Source organism: Euprymna scolopes, chromosome 10, assembly GCF_053919585.1.
Source record: "Euprymna scolopes isolate OS-2025 chromosome 10, ASM5391958v1, whole genome shotgun sequence".
Classification (NCBI taxonomy): Eukaryota; Metazoa; Mollusca; class Cephalopoda; order Sepiida; family Sepiolidae; genus Euprymna; species Euprymna scolopes.
Genome location: NC_136491.1, coordinates 42,883,878 through 42,902,403, shown reverse-complemented (window position 1 = coordinate 42,902,403; position 18,526 = coordinate 42,883,878). Strand labels below are relative to the sequence as shown.

Below are 18,526 nucleotides of genomic sequence, written 5' to 3'. Positions count from 1 at the left end.
TTCAAACACCCGGGCAACACCGGGTACCTAGGCTAGTCTATCTGTATATATATATAAAAGGCAAAATGTGTGTGCACATTTTTTATATGTCTAGCAAAGGCTTTTTTCAGGGGGTTCTCAGGGGGGGGTACTATTTCTAAGAACTTTTTATATATTTATTTTAGATCGTAATATGTACGATTTGTGAAGGGACATCGTGTCTAGATTTATTTTGATCAACTGTTATAAAATTCGCCCTATTTCATTGAGATGCGTGTTTGTTCGGCTTTTTAGTATAAATAAATTGAAACTGCGTGTTTCTCCGCGTTCGTGCCGGGAACGTCCAGAAAGCAAATCAGCTTTGATCAATGCGGTGAAAACCGTCATATCAGACAATTGCTATTCAAATGGACACCCCCATTTTTTTATGGGGAGCTGGTCTCTCTCCCCCTCCCCCCAACATCTTGGGGAAACAAACAGCCAAAGTTGGGGAAAACTGTCTCGCAGCAAAAGTTTTGTATTGGAATGTCTTCGGTAAATATCGATAATTGAGAATCGAAATAATCCGATGAAAGAAGGAACAGGCGATTTTGACAAAAGTTAACACCTTACACAGCCTAACATCACAAGTGTATTTGAAAAGTTTTATTAACACACAAGTCAAAAGGCCCAACATATAGAATCAACAGTAGGTTTTTTGAAATGACCGAGGTGCGTTCGAGATGAATGTTTCTGTTTAGAGTACAATTGATCCATGATACCTAACTTTTATTATGTTTGACTGTTCTATTATTATGTTTGACTGTTCTATATGTTTGACCTCATTAAGTTTTAGTTGTTGAATTAAAACGCTTTTCTGTTACTCTGTCCTCGTGGGCGAGTGAGTAACATGTCAGGATTTTTTTCCACCTACACCTCAAGGTTCCGAGTTCGATCCTACCTACCTACCAAAACTTTTTTTTCCGATTTTTTAAAGAAGTTTAACATCGCTATTTATTTATTTTAATTTTTTTTTTTTTAAATATCTAAACCCCAAACACACACACACACACACCTCCAAACACCCGGGCAATGCCGGGCACCCCCGCTAGTCTAATATATATAAGGCAAAATGGGCGCGCACGTTTTTGTATGTCCACGAAACTTTTTGCATCGGGGTTCTTGCACAGGTTAGGTTTTTATACTTCCTAGATCATAATATCTCCGATTCACAAACAGACATGGTTTCTTTCATTATTTTTGATTGAGTTTAAAAAAATTCCCACCGTCCCGTTCCCTCGGCTGTTTGTCTTTTTTGTATAAATAAAGCAAAATTAATCAAAGTGAAGGCACACCGCCTGGCCTTCTGGCCAGGACGTCTTGAAAGCAATCAGTTTTGATCAATGTGGAGGAAACCCTTCATATCAGACAATTGCTATTCATTAAGACACTGCCAGAGCTCCTCTTTGTTTGGGGGAGCTGGTTTTCCCCAACATCGTGGGGGAAAGGTTTTTTTAACACCTACAAACACCTGGGAAACGCTGGACATCCAAGCTGGTTCCCTATAAACTCAAAAAGTGTGGGACCAGTTTTTATAAAATTTCACACGAATGTACATTATATTCCTGGCAGTGTTCTTAGATAGGTTTTGTATTGGAATGTCTTCGGTAAATATCGATAATTGAAAATAATCCGATGAAAGGAGGAATAGGCGATTTTGACAAAAGTTAACACCTTACACAGCCTAACATCACAAGTATTTGAAAAGTTTTATTAACACACAAGTCAAAAGGCCCAACATATAGAATCAACAGTAGGTTTTTTGAAATGACCGAGGTGCGTTCGAGATGAATGTTTCTGTTTAGAGTACAATTGATCCATGATACCTAACTTTTGCATTTTAAACTTTAATTCAAACCATTAAATATAAAAAAAAATAATTTTATAAAATCAACAGTAGGTTCTCTACAGTGCAATGTAGACTACAATGTATTATGGACTAAGTCACTGCGGGAAAACATGTGAAACTTCCTCCCAATTGGTCCCCAATCAAAGCAGGCAGTCAATCGATTTGATTGACAAATGGGCAATTTCACCAATTTTGATGGCAATAAAAATATGAGAGTGTGAAACATTTGTTGATCATCATTGAATCCTAGGCAACGTTTGGTCTCCTTGCTAGTTAATCTATAAATATTTGACGGTATGAAGAACTAAGAACTTGAAAGATAAAAGCATTTTCCAAAAACCCACTTCTTGGCTTTCTGACTAGAAGCAAAGTGTAGCATCTGTTCAAATACTATACTTCATCTGTTCTGGCCCTGGATAAAACATTAAATTGCATCTGACTATGAGGTCCCAATTTGGGAGCAGTGGAGCCACCCTTTAGCTACCATTATTTTTAGGCCCACATTGATCCAAGTTCCAGCCAACCAGGAGATTTTTCTTTGCACACAAAGCCACCAAACCTTGACCATTGTTGAAGTAGCTTGTTCTCTGTTGGTTGAGATATGGTCTTGTACAGACCTAGAAGATTCATCCTCTCAGACTTTGCCTTCTCCCTTAGGTTAGTTCATTGCTAATTGTCTGAAGCACTTCTATATTAAAATGAAGAAGGGGCTGCTCAGGTATTTTTTTTACAGATTAAAGTTCTCTTCAAATTCCACTTTCCTAACCTTCTGTCATATCTTATTGTTGGAAAGATAAACCTCTTGATCCAATTTGCCTCTTTTCTTTTGCACTCTTCCACTATACCTTCTAGACATACCTTGCTCACAATAACTCTTGATCTTTTTGTGTGACTGTACCATCCTTATACTTTTTGTCAATATTAGTGTCCTATCTTTGGATTTAATACGGGGTGGAACGATAAAGTTGTTGTCCAAAAAAAACAACACTACAACTTTATTTTAAAACTTTTATTGAAAAAATCAATTCAGGTAACTTGATTATATAGTAGAGCTGACATCTATTCAATATCGCCGTTTTCAGTGGCAGGATCTGCCAGCGACCATCTCTTAGTGGGGGATACCCTTTTCTCTTCCCTGCAACCTCTCTCCCACAGAAGAGACGTTGCGAGCCTATCTTTGTTTTATCGTTACTTCCATGGCAAGTGCTCGTCTGAACTCCAATCCCTGGTCCCCCCCCTTGCCAATCTTTCACAATAAACACCCGTCTAGCTGAAACCACTGTCAAAAATTTTCCCCCACTCTTTAACTGTACCAAAACCAAAACGTAGATTCCATGAACAAAGCTTCTTTCTTAGAAGTGCACGCCCGTGAACCTCTCTTCCATTTGCCTGTTTCCCACCTGAGTACAACTTGGATGCCTTCAAGTCCAACATAAACAAATTCCTGATGAACCGCCCCCTTAAGTAAGACACTTTATCAAATCTCCAATACTAACGATTACTACGATACTATCCCATTGATTACTGTACACGCAATAACCCTTATCCCTGAGTGGCTTCTGGGCCTTGATAAGTGGTGACTTCCATGTAAAAAAAAAAAAAAAAAAGGGAGGGGATCACCACACTCTTCAGCACATTTAGATACACTTTGGTATTGACTTTCAAGCCGACTTTGAAGATGTAATGTGGCATGACATGTGAAACCACACCAAAGAGACCATAACCAAGGCCGGAAACTTTGTTCTCATTATCCTAGATATGTCCCTGTTATCATGGTAATTCAGCGATGCATTTTGAGGGTGCTGGCAATGGTCCTGTTGTCATAACTTGGATCAGTAGAGAGTATGAGTTGTACTGCAGTGCATCTCTGATCTTGTTCATTGAACATTGTGTCACCTTCAGACATGATAGAAAACTCCTATTGCTCTTAGGATTTGTACACAACTGGCCAACAAAAAAGAAAAACGGTTTTCATCAAATGTAAATGGAATCATTTCTTTTCTATGGCGACAATTTTATCGTTCCACCCCGTAGAATATATTGTTTAGAGACGATTTAAAACAAATTATTCTATAAAAATTTGATAGTATTAAAAATTAAGAACTGTAAAGATAAAAACATTTGCCAATGTATATTAAATGACCCATCAAAACTGACTTCTTGGCTTTCTGACTAGAAGCAAAGTATAGTATCTGTTCTGATACTATACTTTATCTTTTCTCTCCACAGTCAGTGAAGGAAAATTCCTTCTAGACTCGAGCAATTTAACATTTTTGCTTAATGTGTGGAGGATAGGGTCGCCTGCTAATGTAATTGATGATCCCATCATGTTGTAAGGTAGGTGAAGAAGCAAAGGCCGCGTAATGAGGACACGAAGTATGCCGATAGACGATAAAAGCATCAGTAGATTTATTTACAGCCGATACAAGATGAATCGTATAGTAACAGTAAGTAATAGTAAGAGTTCAGTGAGAAGAGATTATAAGTAATGTTACTTACGTTATTGTATTTTGATGAGAGATTGACGGCGAGGTCAGGAAATGCTGGATGGCCATGCCAACCCGGGGCATGTTATCGTCACATCTTCACTTGTTGAGAATGCCAGCAAAAAGATGAAATATATAAAATGCCAAACTTTCATGCCTAAACCTAAACGTAGATTCCACAAACAAAGTTTCTTTCTTAGAATTGCACACCCGTGGAACTCTCTTCCGTTTGCCTGCTTTCCAGCTGACTACAACATGGTTGTCTTTAAGTCCAATATAAACAAATTCTTGATGAGCTGTTCCACTTAAGTTAACAACAAATTTACTGAATTTCCATTATTATCGATTACTATTATTGTCCTATTGACTACTGTATACACTTTAACCTTTTTCCTCGAGTGGCCTCTGGGCCTTGATAAGTGGCGATGCCTATGTAAAAAAAAAAAAAAAAAATGTAGCTGTATCGCCCCTTGGTGGCAAGGCTTAGTGTTACTAGAGTTGAAGGCCGGTAATCTTATTTAGCTTAAGGTCCTCCGTTAGTGTCCTCATTTCGAGAACTAAGTTCCCATAAATGTACTGTTGTCCGCAGATCAGCATATATGTGCAGTTTTAGTCGCAAAAGAGACAAAGAATAGGAAATAACTCCAATTCACTTTTGTAGCAACGTGTATTTCTCTGTTTACTCTTTATCACTGAGACGTCTCTCACATGATCGTCTTTCCGAGCGTCCTTCACGCCTCGCACGTAATCGCGAAAGTTATCCACGTCTCGTGATCTTGAACGCTATCTTATCTACCTGGTGATCATTCTCTTTCTCTTTTTAGAGTTCTTTTTTCCCCACACAGGTGACATCACTTCATATGCATTTACATCCATGCATCCGCGCTATGTCATATTAATCCAGAGAGCCCTTTTGTGAGGAAAACTGGATTTTCCTCCACATTAAAAACTGATCTTGTTAAGAAGTAAGTAAATAGCCCCCTCTCCCTCCCAAAAAACGAAACAAAGGGAGCTCATGTACCATAAAAACCAAACCCTTGTTGGTCCTCCAACAAAGGAGGGATTGGACCTCGTAATTCACTCACGTTTTTTTTGTTTGCACTTTTCTCAATAACCACGCCTTGGAATTTTTTGACATTTTGCACAAACATTAATCATGATGAAAGTAAATTTTTGCCAGAACAAATTTACCGAGATAACTTTGATCTCCTCGCCCCAAAATTGTTTGTTCGTTCAGTTGTTCCCACTTTTCTCAATAACCGCACCTTGTATTTAAAAAAAAAAAAAATAAATAAAATTGCAAAAACATTAGTCATGGTGAAAGTAAATTTTTGTCAGAACGGATTTATTCACTCGTCCAGAGGGACCATGCATGCTCGCCTTGTTCATTTATAATGTTGGTTTTCCCTGTGTTTAAATAAGATCATTGCTGCTTATTTTCATATGTTAACTTTTTTTTTTACATTATTGTCATCATAAATGATACAATCTCTTTTTACTACATTCTTTAGCTGATTGATCAATCTGAAAGACCATATCATACCATCTTCTTGGTTTACCTTTTTTCTGCATCCTTCCACCATACTTTCTTGACATACCCTGCTCAGACTGATTTGAGATTTTTGTATGTCTGTGCAGTCTTAACACTTTTGATTTAACTATACAGGAGATTGATGTCAGCTTTGTCTATTATATAGAAGGCAGTTGTCTGTGTGTGCATGCTTGCATGTCCAGCTAAAAGTCAAAGACAACAAAACAAATACCCACAAGGTTGGTATTTTCTTAATCAGCATTGCCCTGGATAAATAGCTAAAATTCAGAAGAAAAATTATTCATTCTTTGATCATAAACTGGCAGAGATTTTGTCAGGGAACGAGGGTTGATTTTTAAGCCAGATTATATTAGTACACACAGAGAAATAATTGCATTTTTTTCATCAAGGAGTTATGCTGGCTTATTCCTGAAGTAATCTATAAAATCGAGTTGTCTGTGTGTACATCTAGAAAAGGAATGGACTGAATGGAGAAAAAAGCAGAGGTGAGGAAAGAAGGGAAACCGGAGGAGGATGAAAGAGAGAAAGGTGGATAGATAGGTGGAAAATTGTTAAACTCTTGCCTGGGGCAACGTCAGGTAGCCCTGCTAGTCTATTTTATAGGGTGGCCAAAAAGTCATGTAAGGATTTTTAACTTGAATAGATTCTTTATCTTTTATTATACCTTAATGGAATTTTAACATCCCTGACTGTACTGATATGCAGAAGTTTAAATGTAATACAAACCAACATCTTGTTAATCTTTTCTATGCATGGTTCCAAATAGTAGCCTCTTACGTCCAAGTGGCGATATGTTTTGTTAGGGGGTGAACGTGAGTAAAAAAAAAAATGAATAAATAAAAACAAACAACAAAAAAAAGAACAGAAACGAAAACGTTGGCAATGTCGACTGGTTTTCACATCTCCCAAATTTGACTAGCCCTTATTTGTTTTATTGAGGGGATATCTCAAAGAAAAAGTTTGCATCAGTGAACCTGAATCTCCTCAGGAATTGAAGGAAAACATCAGGAATGAATTCGAGGAATTAAATCGTAATTGAATGATTCTGTCATTGATAATGTTTTGGAAAGGGGCAAAATTTGTGAAGCTGAAAGTGGAAAAGATGTTATTCTGCATAGATAAATTCATTTTTTAATTTTGAGTTCCATTAGATTGGGGAACAGATCCCATTTTAAAAAAAAAAAAAAAAAATTTTTTTTTTTTTTTTTTTTTTTTTTACATGTAGGTCATCACTTATCAAGGCCCAGAAGCCACTTGGGGATAAGGGTGTGTACAGTAATCAATGGGGTAGTATCGTGGTAATCGTCAGCATTGGAGATTCAACAAAGTGTCTTACTTAAGGGGGTGGTTTGTGAAGAATTTGTTTATGTTGGACTTGAAGAAATTAATTTTATATACATTTTCACAAGAGACTGCAGGCTGTCAGAAAAAATTAGAGCCTTAACCAGCAAAATAAAATGATAAAATTGATGATAAACCAAACAAACAATGCACCACAACCATTTTAAGCAAGGAGAGGATCTTCTATTATTTTATTAAGCTATTTTTTCTGTGTTGCAACTGTTGCAATTGTTCTTGAAAATAAATAAAAATCAGGACAACTTTTACTTGTGGAACAAATTCGATTTGGTTTTTAGCTGGTAAAAATAGCTAAGAAGTAAAAAAATTGGAGAAAAAAAAAAGGATTTTGACAGGCGTAAATCGACTAAACATGTTACTTCTACATATGTGCAAATATATATTTATATGCTAAATTCAGTTAATTATTAAAGTTTTCTTATCTATCTGTGGTCAACTCAGGTGGTACAGAATAAGATTTTGATTCTAGCTGATGACACCCAAGCAATATTTTTGTCAAACTTTTAAAATCACTATTGTGTATTGAGTAAATCTGGGTTATTCTAACGTTGTTGTGCTCATTAACGGATGACCTTATTTCTTACATAAAATGATTTTACCGCTTTTATTTAACTTAATGAACACCTATGCGTAGCATTCCATAAGCAATCATGCAAAACGTTAAATAAAGGCAATCAAAATGGTGGCATAGACATGATTCACATGTGGAAAGTCAATTTGATGAGACACTCGACAATTAAGGGTGATATTATTTTTCTCTTTTTTGAAATCCTTTGAGATGAGGCTTCATAATTTGTGCATTCATTCTTTTTGCTGACTCTTATCCTCATCTTCAGAGTTTTTGTTGTTTCACCATGTTTTGGATAACTCATCCTCTGGCCTTCTTCAGGTGATTAACCACGGCGGGATAGGAATGCTGGTGCAGTGGATAGAGGCGTTGAGTCTCTATAGTTCCAGGTGAGCATTGCCTGAAGGTGACGGTTTCAATTCTACCCAAAGCCGACCAGAAGATTAGTTGGGCTAAACAACAACAACACTACGGAAGACACTGGGGATAAGTCACAGGACTCAGCATTCCTATCCTGTCGCAGTTAATCACCTGACAAAAAACCAGAAGATGAGTTGGTCGAAACGTGGTGAAACAACAACTATAAAGATGAGGATAACTGTCTGTAAAAAGAATGAATGCACAGTTAAGAGTGGGTCATTAGAAATCTTTTAAAAATTCATGCTTGTTCACAATAATATAAAAGAAAAAAATTAAGTTTCACCTAAAACCAGTGTTATCTTCTTGACTGTCATGTCACAATTAGTGACATATTATTACATAAAACATGTACTTTCATGATCCATTGATCTGCCATTATTAATTTTGAAATGTAACTTAAACAAGGGAAATAATAGATAGTTTAAAGTTATTTAATTGAATTGAAGATACTTTCAAGTGGGCTGCTGCAGTAAAACACACTCAGGGTCTGCCAGCGTCCACGTGATTGCAGCAGGGATCACCACACTCTTCAGCACATTCAGGTGTAGACAATTTTATCATTCCACCCTGTACTACACTAGATTTTTTAAATAAATAACAAACACTCCATTTTGGCTGGTGCCCTGACTGTATTCGAGGAATAGCGGAATAACAGAATGGTCGTATTGCAGCAATGCTCTCTGGCTATTCATAATATATTTGATCACTTTTCAGAATACATTAATGAACATCTCACTGTATTCGAGGAATAGCGGAATAACAGAATGGTCGTATTGCAGCAATGCTCTCTGGCTATTCATAATATATTTGATCACTTTTCAGAATACATTAATGAACATCTCACTGTATTCGAGGAATAGCGGAATAACAGAATGGTCGTATTGCAGCAATGCTCTCTGGCTATTCATAATATATTTGATCACTTTTCAGAATACATTAATGAACATCTCACGTAGTATTCACAATGACATCTTATCTTGTTTCCTTTTTATTTCAACAAAAAAATCGAGTTTTCAGGACTGCTTTCTTTTTTAATCTAATAAACAGCTTGATGCTGTATTTGAATATTTCGGATGACACTAATCCTGGGAACGAAATGACAAATAAAATTATTTTAAACAAATAGCAAGTCAGACAACTGTGACACCACATGTTACCCCACCCATCAGCGCTGCCGACCTCAAACTTGCATGCCGCAGATTTTTCATTCATCTTATCTTAAAAGTGCCGTTGTTTCTCACACTGGCAGCTGTTGAGAGGAGCACAAGGACTCACAAGTACAAAAATAAAAAAATAAAAAGAAATAAAAAAGAAAACACATGCTTTACATATATATCAGTTGGACTCGAGGTTTGTGTGTCATCATCATCGATTCTCTACATACTAAGGCCCACATCTATATCTACTGTTGAGGATATTTTTGTCAGTTGTGGATCAATTTATCTCAGTCTCCCAAAGCTCTCCTGATCTGGCCCAAGCCACAATCTGTCTTCAACTGCATCCAAACTTCAACTGACATCAAAGTCCAACTGAACTGCCAACCATCAATTGTACTGTCATGAAGTGTCTAACTCATTACTGTCGTTAATCGTTGTAAAAACCCTTGCTAATCATTAGCATCATAAAACTTATTGTCAATCCTAAAATACCCACAAACCTAATCTAAATATATCCTAGGTCCATTGTTCAATCTTTTTTCTTACGAACAATTCCATGTCAAGTTTGTTTTGTCTATCTTCCTATCTATTGTCTAGTGACAAATCCTATTTCCTATTTCTTTTGTTACTCGATAACCTACTTCCTTTTCTTTTGTTATATATCTTTGTTCTTTTCCCTTAACATGTGAACTGAAGCGGCATATATAAAAACATTTCAAGCAGATAGCAAGTCACACAACCACCTCAGACTTAGTCCTTTACCTGAAAAGAATTTGGAAAAAATCTCAAATTATAATAAAGTTAAAAAAATCTATGACTTTCAACAATTCTTTTCTCCTTTTTTCTCCAAATCAAAATACTCATCATATTTACATGTTGTATAAAAACAAATCAAAATATCTGTTACTATCTACTAACAACTTTTCTCTTTTTTGACGGACAGTGTGGATTTAGGTAAGCCTTTCTACGAATATCCTAATGATCATCTCTGACCACATATACCATGCACTGGACAAGGCAGAGGAAGCTGGGGCGGTAGCCCTTGATATATCCAAAGCATTTGAAAAGATCTGACCTGAAGCTCGTTTCATGAAAATTAAATTGTATATGGTTAATATAATAGCATGACGTTAATGTGGATGTGCTCCAGGAAGTGATCCTTGAATGTTTATTTTTCTTGATATTCATAAACAACCTCTCTGATGAAATTGTGCCCAGGACATCCCGTGTTATATAAGACGTGAGAAAAATGGATTAGCACATATCCAAAGCAATGTATGAAACTAGAAAATTACATCCAGTCTGTAGTCGTAGCGAGACATGAATAGTAGTGATGGGACGATTCCAATATTTTCCCCAATTCCGATACAATTACCGATTCTGATTCTTTATAAATTTCTAAATATTTAACTATAGAGTTGTTATTTTCCCCGATTTTCTGTAAAAAAAACACGTTAAATATGCAGATATTTTCGAAGACGTAAAAATTACACTTGTGGAGGATGATCTATCGATTTTAGCTTTACTGGTAATTTAAAATCAATAAATATTTATTATTTTATCATTATTACCAGCAATGGAAGATTTTGACAAAATCAAATAAAAAAAGACAATGAAAAGAATTGATTTGGCATCGGAAAATAGGCACTAATTTTTACAATACCGATTCCGGTATCTCCAAATTTTTCGATTTTTTTTTCAATTCCCGATTAATAGTCTCAACACTAATAAATAGATAGTAACATTTTATGCTACTAAGATGAAACTCCTTTATTTCAACAAATACAAAGGAACCGATTGCCATGGATAATAGCACTCTAGCTGAGAGGGTATCGTTAGGCATCTCCTGTCTTTGCAGTGATCATCTTTTGTTCTTATTAGCTCCTGACAACAAGCGGTTTCATGCCTTGTCTGGTATGATTTCCATTAAAAAAATAAAACATTGTGGTTCATGTTATTATGTACTATAGACAACCAAAGAAAGCCTGGTGGACTTACTACATCATTCAAAACTTGGTGGTATCACCTTAGATTAAGTTTGTTTCAACTTGCCTGAAGTTAGTGTAAATTGGAATAACATTATTGGGGTCAGCTTGGTGAATGGGGAAGGGCAGTTTCTTACCAGTATATGCAAGAAGCCTAATTAAAATGTTGAAGATCAGGATTTCAAAGGTTGACTTCCTTTCCTTGCTTTTTGCCCCACGGCCTTGTCATCTTATGTTTTTTCTAGAGGGAAAAGGGGGGGGGGGGTCATCCTTCCTCTTTCTTTCTTTCTTTCTCTCTCTCTCTCTCTCTCTCTCTCGATAAATCTAAAAGAAACAAAAAAACAAAAATACCTTGACCCCACAAACGTTGAGTCATGTTAAATAAATATCAATTCATACACTGCTTGATTTCACCTAACAAACATTTGAGCACTTCATAGATACCATATGTTCTGTAATGTACGTGTGTGTGTGTGTGTTTTTGTGTGTATACACATTCACATCTATGTATATGATTACACACATACACACACATATATGTATATATGTGTGTGTATGTATGTGTGTGTATTTATATACTTAGAGGTATAAGTGGTAAAGAGTTGGGTAAAAAGTGCTCAATGCATTAGTAGAGCTGAATATGTATTTTATTTTACAATTTTACAGTTGTTTCTACAGATAGAGGAATTCCTTGTCAGTTTTGTCGGATGGTGAAAGTTAAAATGAAAAGTGATAAGGATATGATATTTTGGGGACACGTGTAAATATTACTTTTTTCTGTGTGTCTACAAAAGGCTTCTTTCAGAGAAGCGGTCGGTCGGTTCACAATTTTTTAAAACTTTTTATATCACATATAAATCGTAATATCTCACAGTTAACAATGAAGCTCGCCTGTCTATTTAATTTGCTCGATTTCGGGAAGATAAATATTCAATATTTGTCGCTCGCCGCATGTGGGTTAGTCTTTTTCCTATAACATCTTGGGGGAAGCGTTCAGCAGTAAATGAAATCCCCACAGTCAAACTTGACCTCATTAACTCATTAAAACGAGCACCTGCTAAATCCAAGTAATTAAATAAATTCAAACGTGTTTCCATAAGCATCTCGCGGTGGGGCAATGGTTAACGTCACACGTTTTTTTTTTTTTTTTTTTTTTTTTCACAACTTTACCTCAATGGTTTGGGTTCGATTCTCATACTTACTTTTTTTTTTCTTTTTTTTTTTTACCCCCCCCCCCCACACACACCTCCAAACACTCGGGCAACGCCGGGTACCCCATGCTAGTTATAAAGAAAGAAGAGATAGAAAGAGAAAGAAGAAAATCTCTGTGTGTGTATATACATATATCCTCCGAAACAGTGTTTTATGGTAAACAACTGATGATCCCTTTAAGAACATTGGTACTATTGTTTGTCCATGTAATTAAAACTATTCAGCAATGCAGGAGATTAACTTACTAACAAAATAATGTTCCAACGAAGGACATTAAAACATATCTTTTTTTAGAGTTTTAAATGTTTTAAAGAAACTTCCAAGACATATATATATATATATATATATATAGTAATTGTCTGTATTTTTGAGATGAGTTGTTTTCATTGATTGAGATTGTCGGACTGACTTCCTCATCTTGGTTGTTATTGTCACAACGTTTCGGCTGTTTTGCCCTCCGGCCTTCGTCAGGTGAACGGTTTGTTAGGAGTCTCGAACCCAACCCTTTATTATTATTACGGGGGTACCGTGTTCGGACTCCAGCTAGGCTTTGGGACATAGTTGCTGATTCTCTGTTTTTCAATGTTACTTTTTCACTGCCTTCGTTCAGGATTGAACTCAGCACCTTTGGGTAACTGTAAACTTTGATACAACGTCTAGGACCACTCGGCCATATGTCACTAGGACAATTCTTAGTTGGTTTTTGTTAATGTTAAACCTATGTTGTTATTCAAGGTTTTCTCTCTCTATCAGAGGTGTCCAAATTGCATTCAGCTCTATGCTTGGTTTGCTCAGTAGGTTGTTATGTCCGAGCATGTGAGCTGTTTCTTTAAGTTTTCTCACTTTCCAGTGGGTCTCTCTGTTTATTATTTTTACTTCATCCCATAGGGGGCGATGATCCCTCTATATATATGTATATATATATAGTTTAATGATTAAAGTTAAATTCTGTAAATCAAAATATATACACATATATTTAAGTTAAGAATTTATTGCCTTAAAATTATGTTTGTCTTAATCCATGGATTTTCAATAATGGCTCATATCCTTTATTCATTCAGTGTGCACCTATCCATTTCATAATTATACCCACCTCTTCAACTTACTTAAATAATAAGTCCCCCAAGTAATTCAAAATTCTAGAGTCTTATGCATCTCTATTTTCTCTCATTTATTTTACCCACCTCCCACAGCCCCTAAAAATATGGTATCCCCCCTCCGCCCCCACTCCCATCAAAAAGATCACAGAATGTATACTTCCCATTTGAACTCAACAAATAAAAGGTCACCGTAATATAATTTTGACCGAAACCTTACACCTAAACCTAAACCCCCTCCCCAAAGGAACTCTAATATACAGGATGCCAGCTAGCACAGACCTAGCCTTCTTCCTTTCCTCCTCATCCTCTTTACTCTATTTTCTTATTTCACCTCTTCTTTTTCTCCTTAAACTAGCTTTCTTTCCATGTTCTCTTCAAGGAAACCGCTCTCCTAAAAATTAGAAAATCGGCCCATATTGGAAGCCCATGTAGTGGAGCTGACATCTATCCAATGTAGCCGCCTTTAGCCTCAATCACCGTCTTGATACAGGTCCGGAACGAGGAGCCTGCCTTTTCTACAAGCGCCAATTCGAGCTCAGCGAATACTCGGTGGATGGCGGCGATTAGGCTGGCTTCACTGTTTTGGGAGGTCATGTTAGTGATGTTCTTGACATATGATCAAACAGAGTAGTCCAACCTGGGTGTCTTTAGACTTGTGGATTGGTACCAAATCCTGCTGCCACACCCAGAGTCTGCCAGTGGCCACTTGATTGCACCAAGGGATCACCACACTCTTCAGCGCATTCAGGTACACTTTGGTGTTTAGTTTCAAGCCGACTTCAAAGATGTGTGGTGGTATGATGTGGCCCTCACCTGAAACCGCAGCAAAGACCATAACTATGGCTGGAAACTTTGTTTTCATCACCCTGGACACATCCCTGTTATTTGAGGCAATTCAGCGATGCATTTTGAGGATGCTGGCAATGGTCCTGTCGTCATAACTTGGATTGATAAAGAGCATTAGTTGTACAGTGGCACATCTCCGATCTCACTCATTGAACATTGTGTCATTTTCAGACATGATAGAAGGCTCCTATCGCACTTGGGATTTGTGCACAACTAGTAAATGGTCTGCAACAAAAAATAGAAATGTCTTTCATTAAATGGAAATGGAATCTTGTTGTCTTTTCTAGGGCGACAATTTTATCGTTCCACACTATATGTGGACCTTAGTATTTAGAGCGTTGATGGTGACACCCACACTAATAAACAGCGTGCCCCAAAATTATCTGACATTTGTTCGTCAAATGACAATTAAATAAAGAAAATATGTTTTTTTATTTTTTTTAAATGTATGTAGAATGCCATTTTATTTTTCGGTCTTTAATATTAAATTGGCCAAATGTTTCCCACCATTGCAAACACACGATTGTAGACGTTCACATTCATGAACGCTATCAATAAGTAGATGGATCATTTTGAGTGGAAAAGCAGCAATTCGCTCATTTTAATTCTTCAAGAGATTGAGGGTAGTGGCTGAATACTTTTGACTTCAACTATCCCCACAAGAAAAAATCACAGCAATCTTTCAGGGCCAACCAATATCACCATGCAAAGAGATCAAATGATTTGGGAATATTTCCTTTAAAATTCATATTGCATGTCCAGAAGTATGCAATTTTACACTGTCCTGTTGAAACCATATATTATTTCTATATTCGAGTTCATTCAGTTTGGCTCTTAGAAAATTGCTCAGCATGACACAATATCGCTCAGAAATAATTGTCATTGTATCATTGTCATCCTCGAAAAAGTATGGGTTCCGAATATGTGAAAGTTTGATATTGTGCATCATACAGTTACATAAAGATTATGCAATGAGTGTTTATGAATGTTATGTGAAAATTTTGTTTGTTGACTGCTCTACTCATGTGAAAATGTGCTTCGTCACTAAAAATCACGAAATCATCATGTTAAACTTGCTGCTGTCTCTTCATACACAATAATCTGCGATTTTCATAATCTCTTTAACGAGGTTCTTGTACCAACACCATCTTGTATGGATGCAATTTCAGATCCTTGCAAAAAATTCTATGCATACTGCTTTTCGAATAAAACCTAGAGAGAGTGTGTGTTTACATACAGAACGTTTCAGAGACTGTTGAATTGAGGTATTTCCTGCATCATTTAGCAAAGTTCTGGCAATCCTAGGATGGCCAAGTGATTTTCTTTTTAATGTCGATCCGGTAGCTCTAAAGTTGGCAACCCATAATAAAAGCCTTTCCAGTTGGCATGGACTCTTGTCTTTTAAGTTCAAAGTGTAGACAGAATTCTCTTTGTACTGCGGTCACCGATTCGTTGTTTTTGAAATAAGTTTCCACAGTCAATGTTCAGCAGTCCAGTTCATAAGGATATTCTAAAATTTTTTAAAAAATGCATAAATACAGATATAAGTTAATTTTGACCTAATTAAAATAAAATGGCATTCTACATACATTTAAAAAATAAAAACTAAAAAAATTTTTATTTAAAAAAATTTTTTTTTACATACAAATGTATCAGATTATTTTGTGACACTGTATATGTAAAGTGTTGTTCCACTTGTTTGATTTTTTTTTAGTTGTGAACCTATGCGCTCCCCTCGATGGCCATCAGTGTGAGAAACTATGATGATACAGCTATAAGCAGTGAAGATGAAAGAGAAATCCACGGCGCATACCTTTGGGGTCAGCAACTTGTCAGCAGGGGACACGTGGTGTCACAACTGCTGCTACTACTATTACTATATTTAACCATTCTTTTTTGTGTTGTAGGAACTACCTGAACTTTGTGATTGAAGAGTTAAAAGATCCTTATAGGTAAATATCTCAAGAAACATTTCTTTGGTTTTGTTTTTATTTTTCACAATTATGAGAATTGTATTAATGTTTTTTTTTGTTTTAATTTTGTTTTTTTGCATTATTTTTAATCGGGTAATTATTAAAGTAAAAAAAAAAAAAATTGAAATAATTAAAATGAAACAAGATTTTTTTAAAGTCCTAGTTAAAACAATTCAATTACAACATTAGATCGACCAGAATGCATTTTGTTTTATCTGTCAACCAGTTGGCCATTTTAATCGTTTATTAATAATTAAAAAAAAAAAAAAGAAAAAGAATTATTTTGCAAATCTTTGAGTACTTGAAACTGCCAAACAGAGAGTCATTTTAGCTTGAAAATTTGTAGCAAATTCTCATATTAAAGAATAAAACGTTTTGGAAGCTGTTTATTTACAATATTTTTATAGAGATTAAAACAATATTATTATAACAAAATTAGATGCCTTTCTTCTATGATAGCTTCTTTCTACAAACTGCTCATCTAAATGTAATGTTAACAAACATCTTGTTACACATATAGAACTCCTCACTTAAGATACCCCACATAGATCTAGGTTCCCTAATTTGCAGTAGCCCCTTATGTCTCAATGGCAGTGTGTGCCTTGTTTGGGATGAATAAAAGTTTTTAAAAAAAAAAAAAAAAATGTTCTAAAATAAACATTGAAACTAGGTCAACCAGTCAGTCGGTCAATTTTATTTTCTTTACTGAAACAGAAATTTTTTTAAATTGTTATTTTTCTTTTTTTTATTTTTAATCCTTATTTACTTCCTTATTAATGCTCCTGGCCAACACTGGGTGGCTCTGATAATCCAACATAATAATACCAGCACTCACCATAGGCAGGGTGAACCAGCTTCTTCCAAAGTAGGAAATTTCATGGGAATATTAAATTCAGAAGCTGTCTCCAATAATTTGTATATCCCCATCAGGGAAGATAGCAAAGTTAGGTTTTAGCAGTTCTTGTATGGAGGTGTCGACAACATCATCTTATAGCACCTGGTATTCCCAAATGTTCACTCATCTGGTACTGACCAGGCTCAACATTGCTTAACTTCAAAAAAAAAAAAAAACTTCAGTGATCTAATGAGAATCTGTGTGTCAACATACTTATGCTGTATACATAAGTGCTTACTTAATTCTGTTCATTTTTTTTTTTTTTTTTTTTTTTTTTTTTTTTTTTTTTTTTCAGAAATCTTCCGCGGGCCATCTGGATCTCCATCATCATGGTCATTATTATTTATCTGCTTGCCAATGTGGCTTACTTTTCAACTGTAACCCCGACAGAAATCAAATCTGGAGCGGCTGTTGCAGTGGTGAGTACATCTCTCCTTGTTCTCCATAGGATTATTATAGATATGCATATGTTATGGAGTCCGTGACATGAATAGCGTGGTTAATGCTGCACAGAGTTAATGTGGCTATTTGTGCCAGGGAGTGCAAAGGGGTCAGCAAAGGTTACAGATAACATAAATCAAAATCAGGATTTCTGTTGCAAGACAGATCAGTGAGTGTATTTTAGGTTAACACATTACTATTATTATTACTTTTTAATTATTAATGAATGTTATTAAAATGACCAATTTGTTGACACACTCTGATGTCAATAGAAATGCACATGGGGATTTTTTTTTTAGTTGAGAGTCAGTCAGTTGAGAGTTAGGTTGAGTTTAGTCGAGGCAGTTCATCAAAGCAGTTAGCGAGATTCAATATATATATAGGAAATATGAAGAAGAGAAAAAAAACGAAGGTAATCAGAAATGGGTTGCGTGCGGAAAACCTCTCCAGAGAGTGCGAAAACTCCATGAATAAAGACTGTCTCTACAAATAAGAAACGTGTTTTTGGAGTCTGGATTTTTGTTCCAGGTTAACGAGACAAGATGGAAGACAAAGGAAACAGAAGGAGAAAGTGGAACTTTCATTATAGGCATATATGTTGTTATACACACTAAAGAATAGCATACACAAAGAGACGGTCGGTCACAGCCATGTCACAATTATAC

The 18,526-nt window shown here is 35.9% G+C and overlaps 1 protein-coding gene across 4 annotated transcripts in view; it reads left to right on the top strand.

Moving 5' to 3' along the window:
- Nucleotides 1-18,526, top strand: part of LOC145285946 (large neutral amino acids transporter small subunit 1-like) — a 209,609-nt gene that overhangs the window by 151,634 nt on the left and 39,449 nt on the right. For all 4 annotated transcript variants that reach the window (XM_080134454.1, XM_080134457.1, XM_080134455.1 and 1 more), the window contains exons 5-6: nucleotides 16,460-16,504; nucleotides 17,716-17,839. In XM_080134454.1, coding sequence (XP_079990580.1) covers nucleotides 16,460-16,504; nucleotides 17,716-17,839 — 169 coding nt within the window. The remainder of the gene's footprint in view (nucleotides 1-16,459; nucleotides 16,505-17,715; nucleotides 17,840-18,526) is intronic.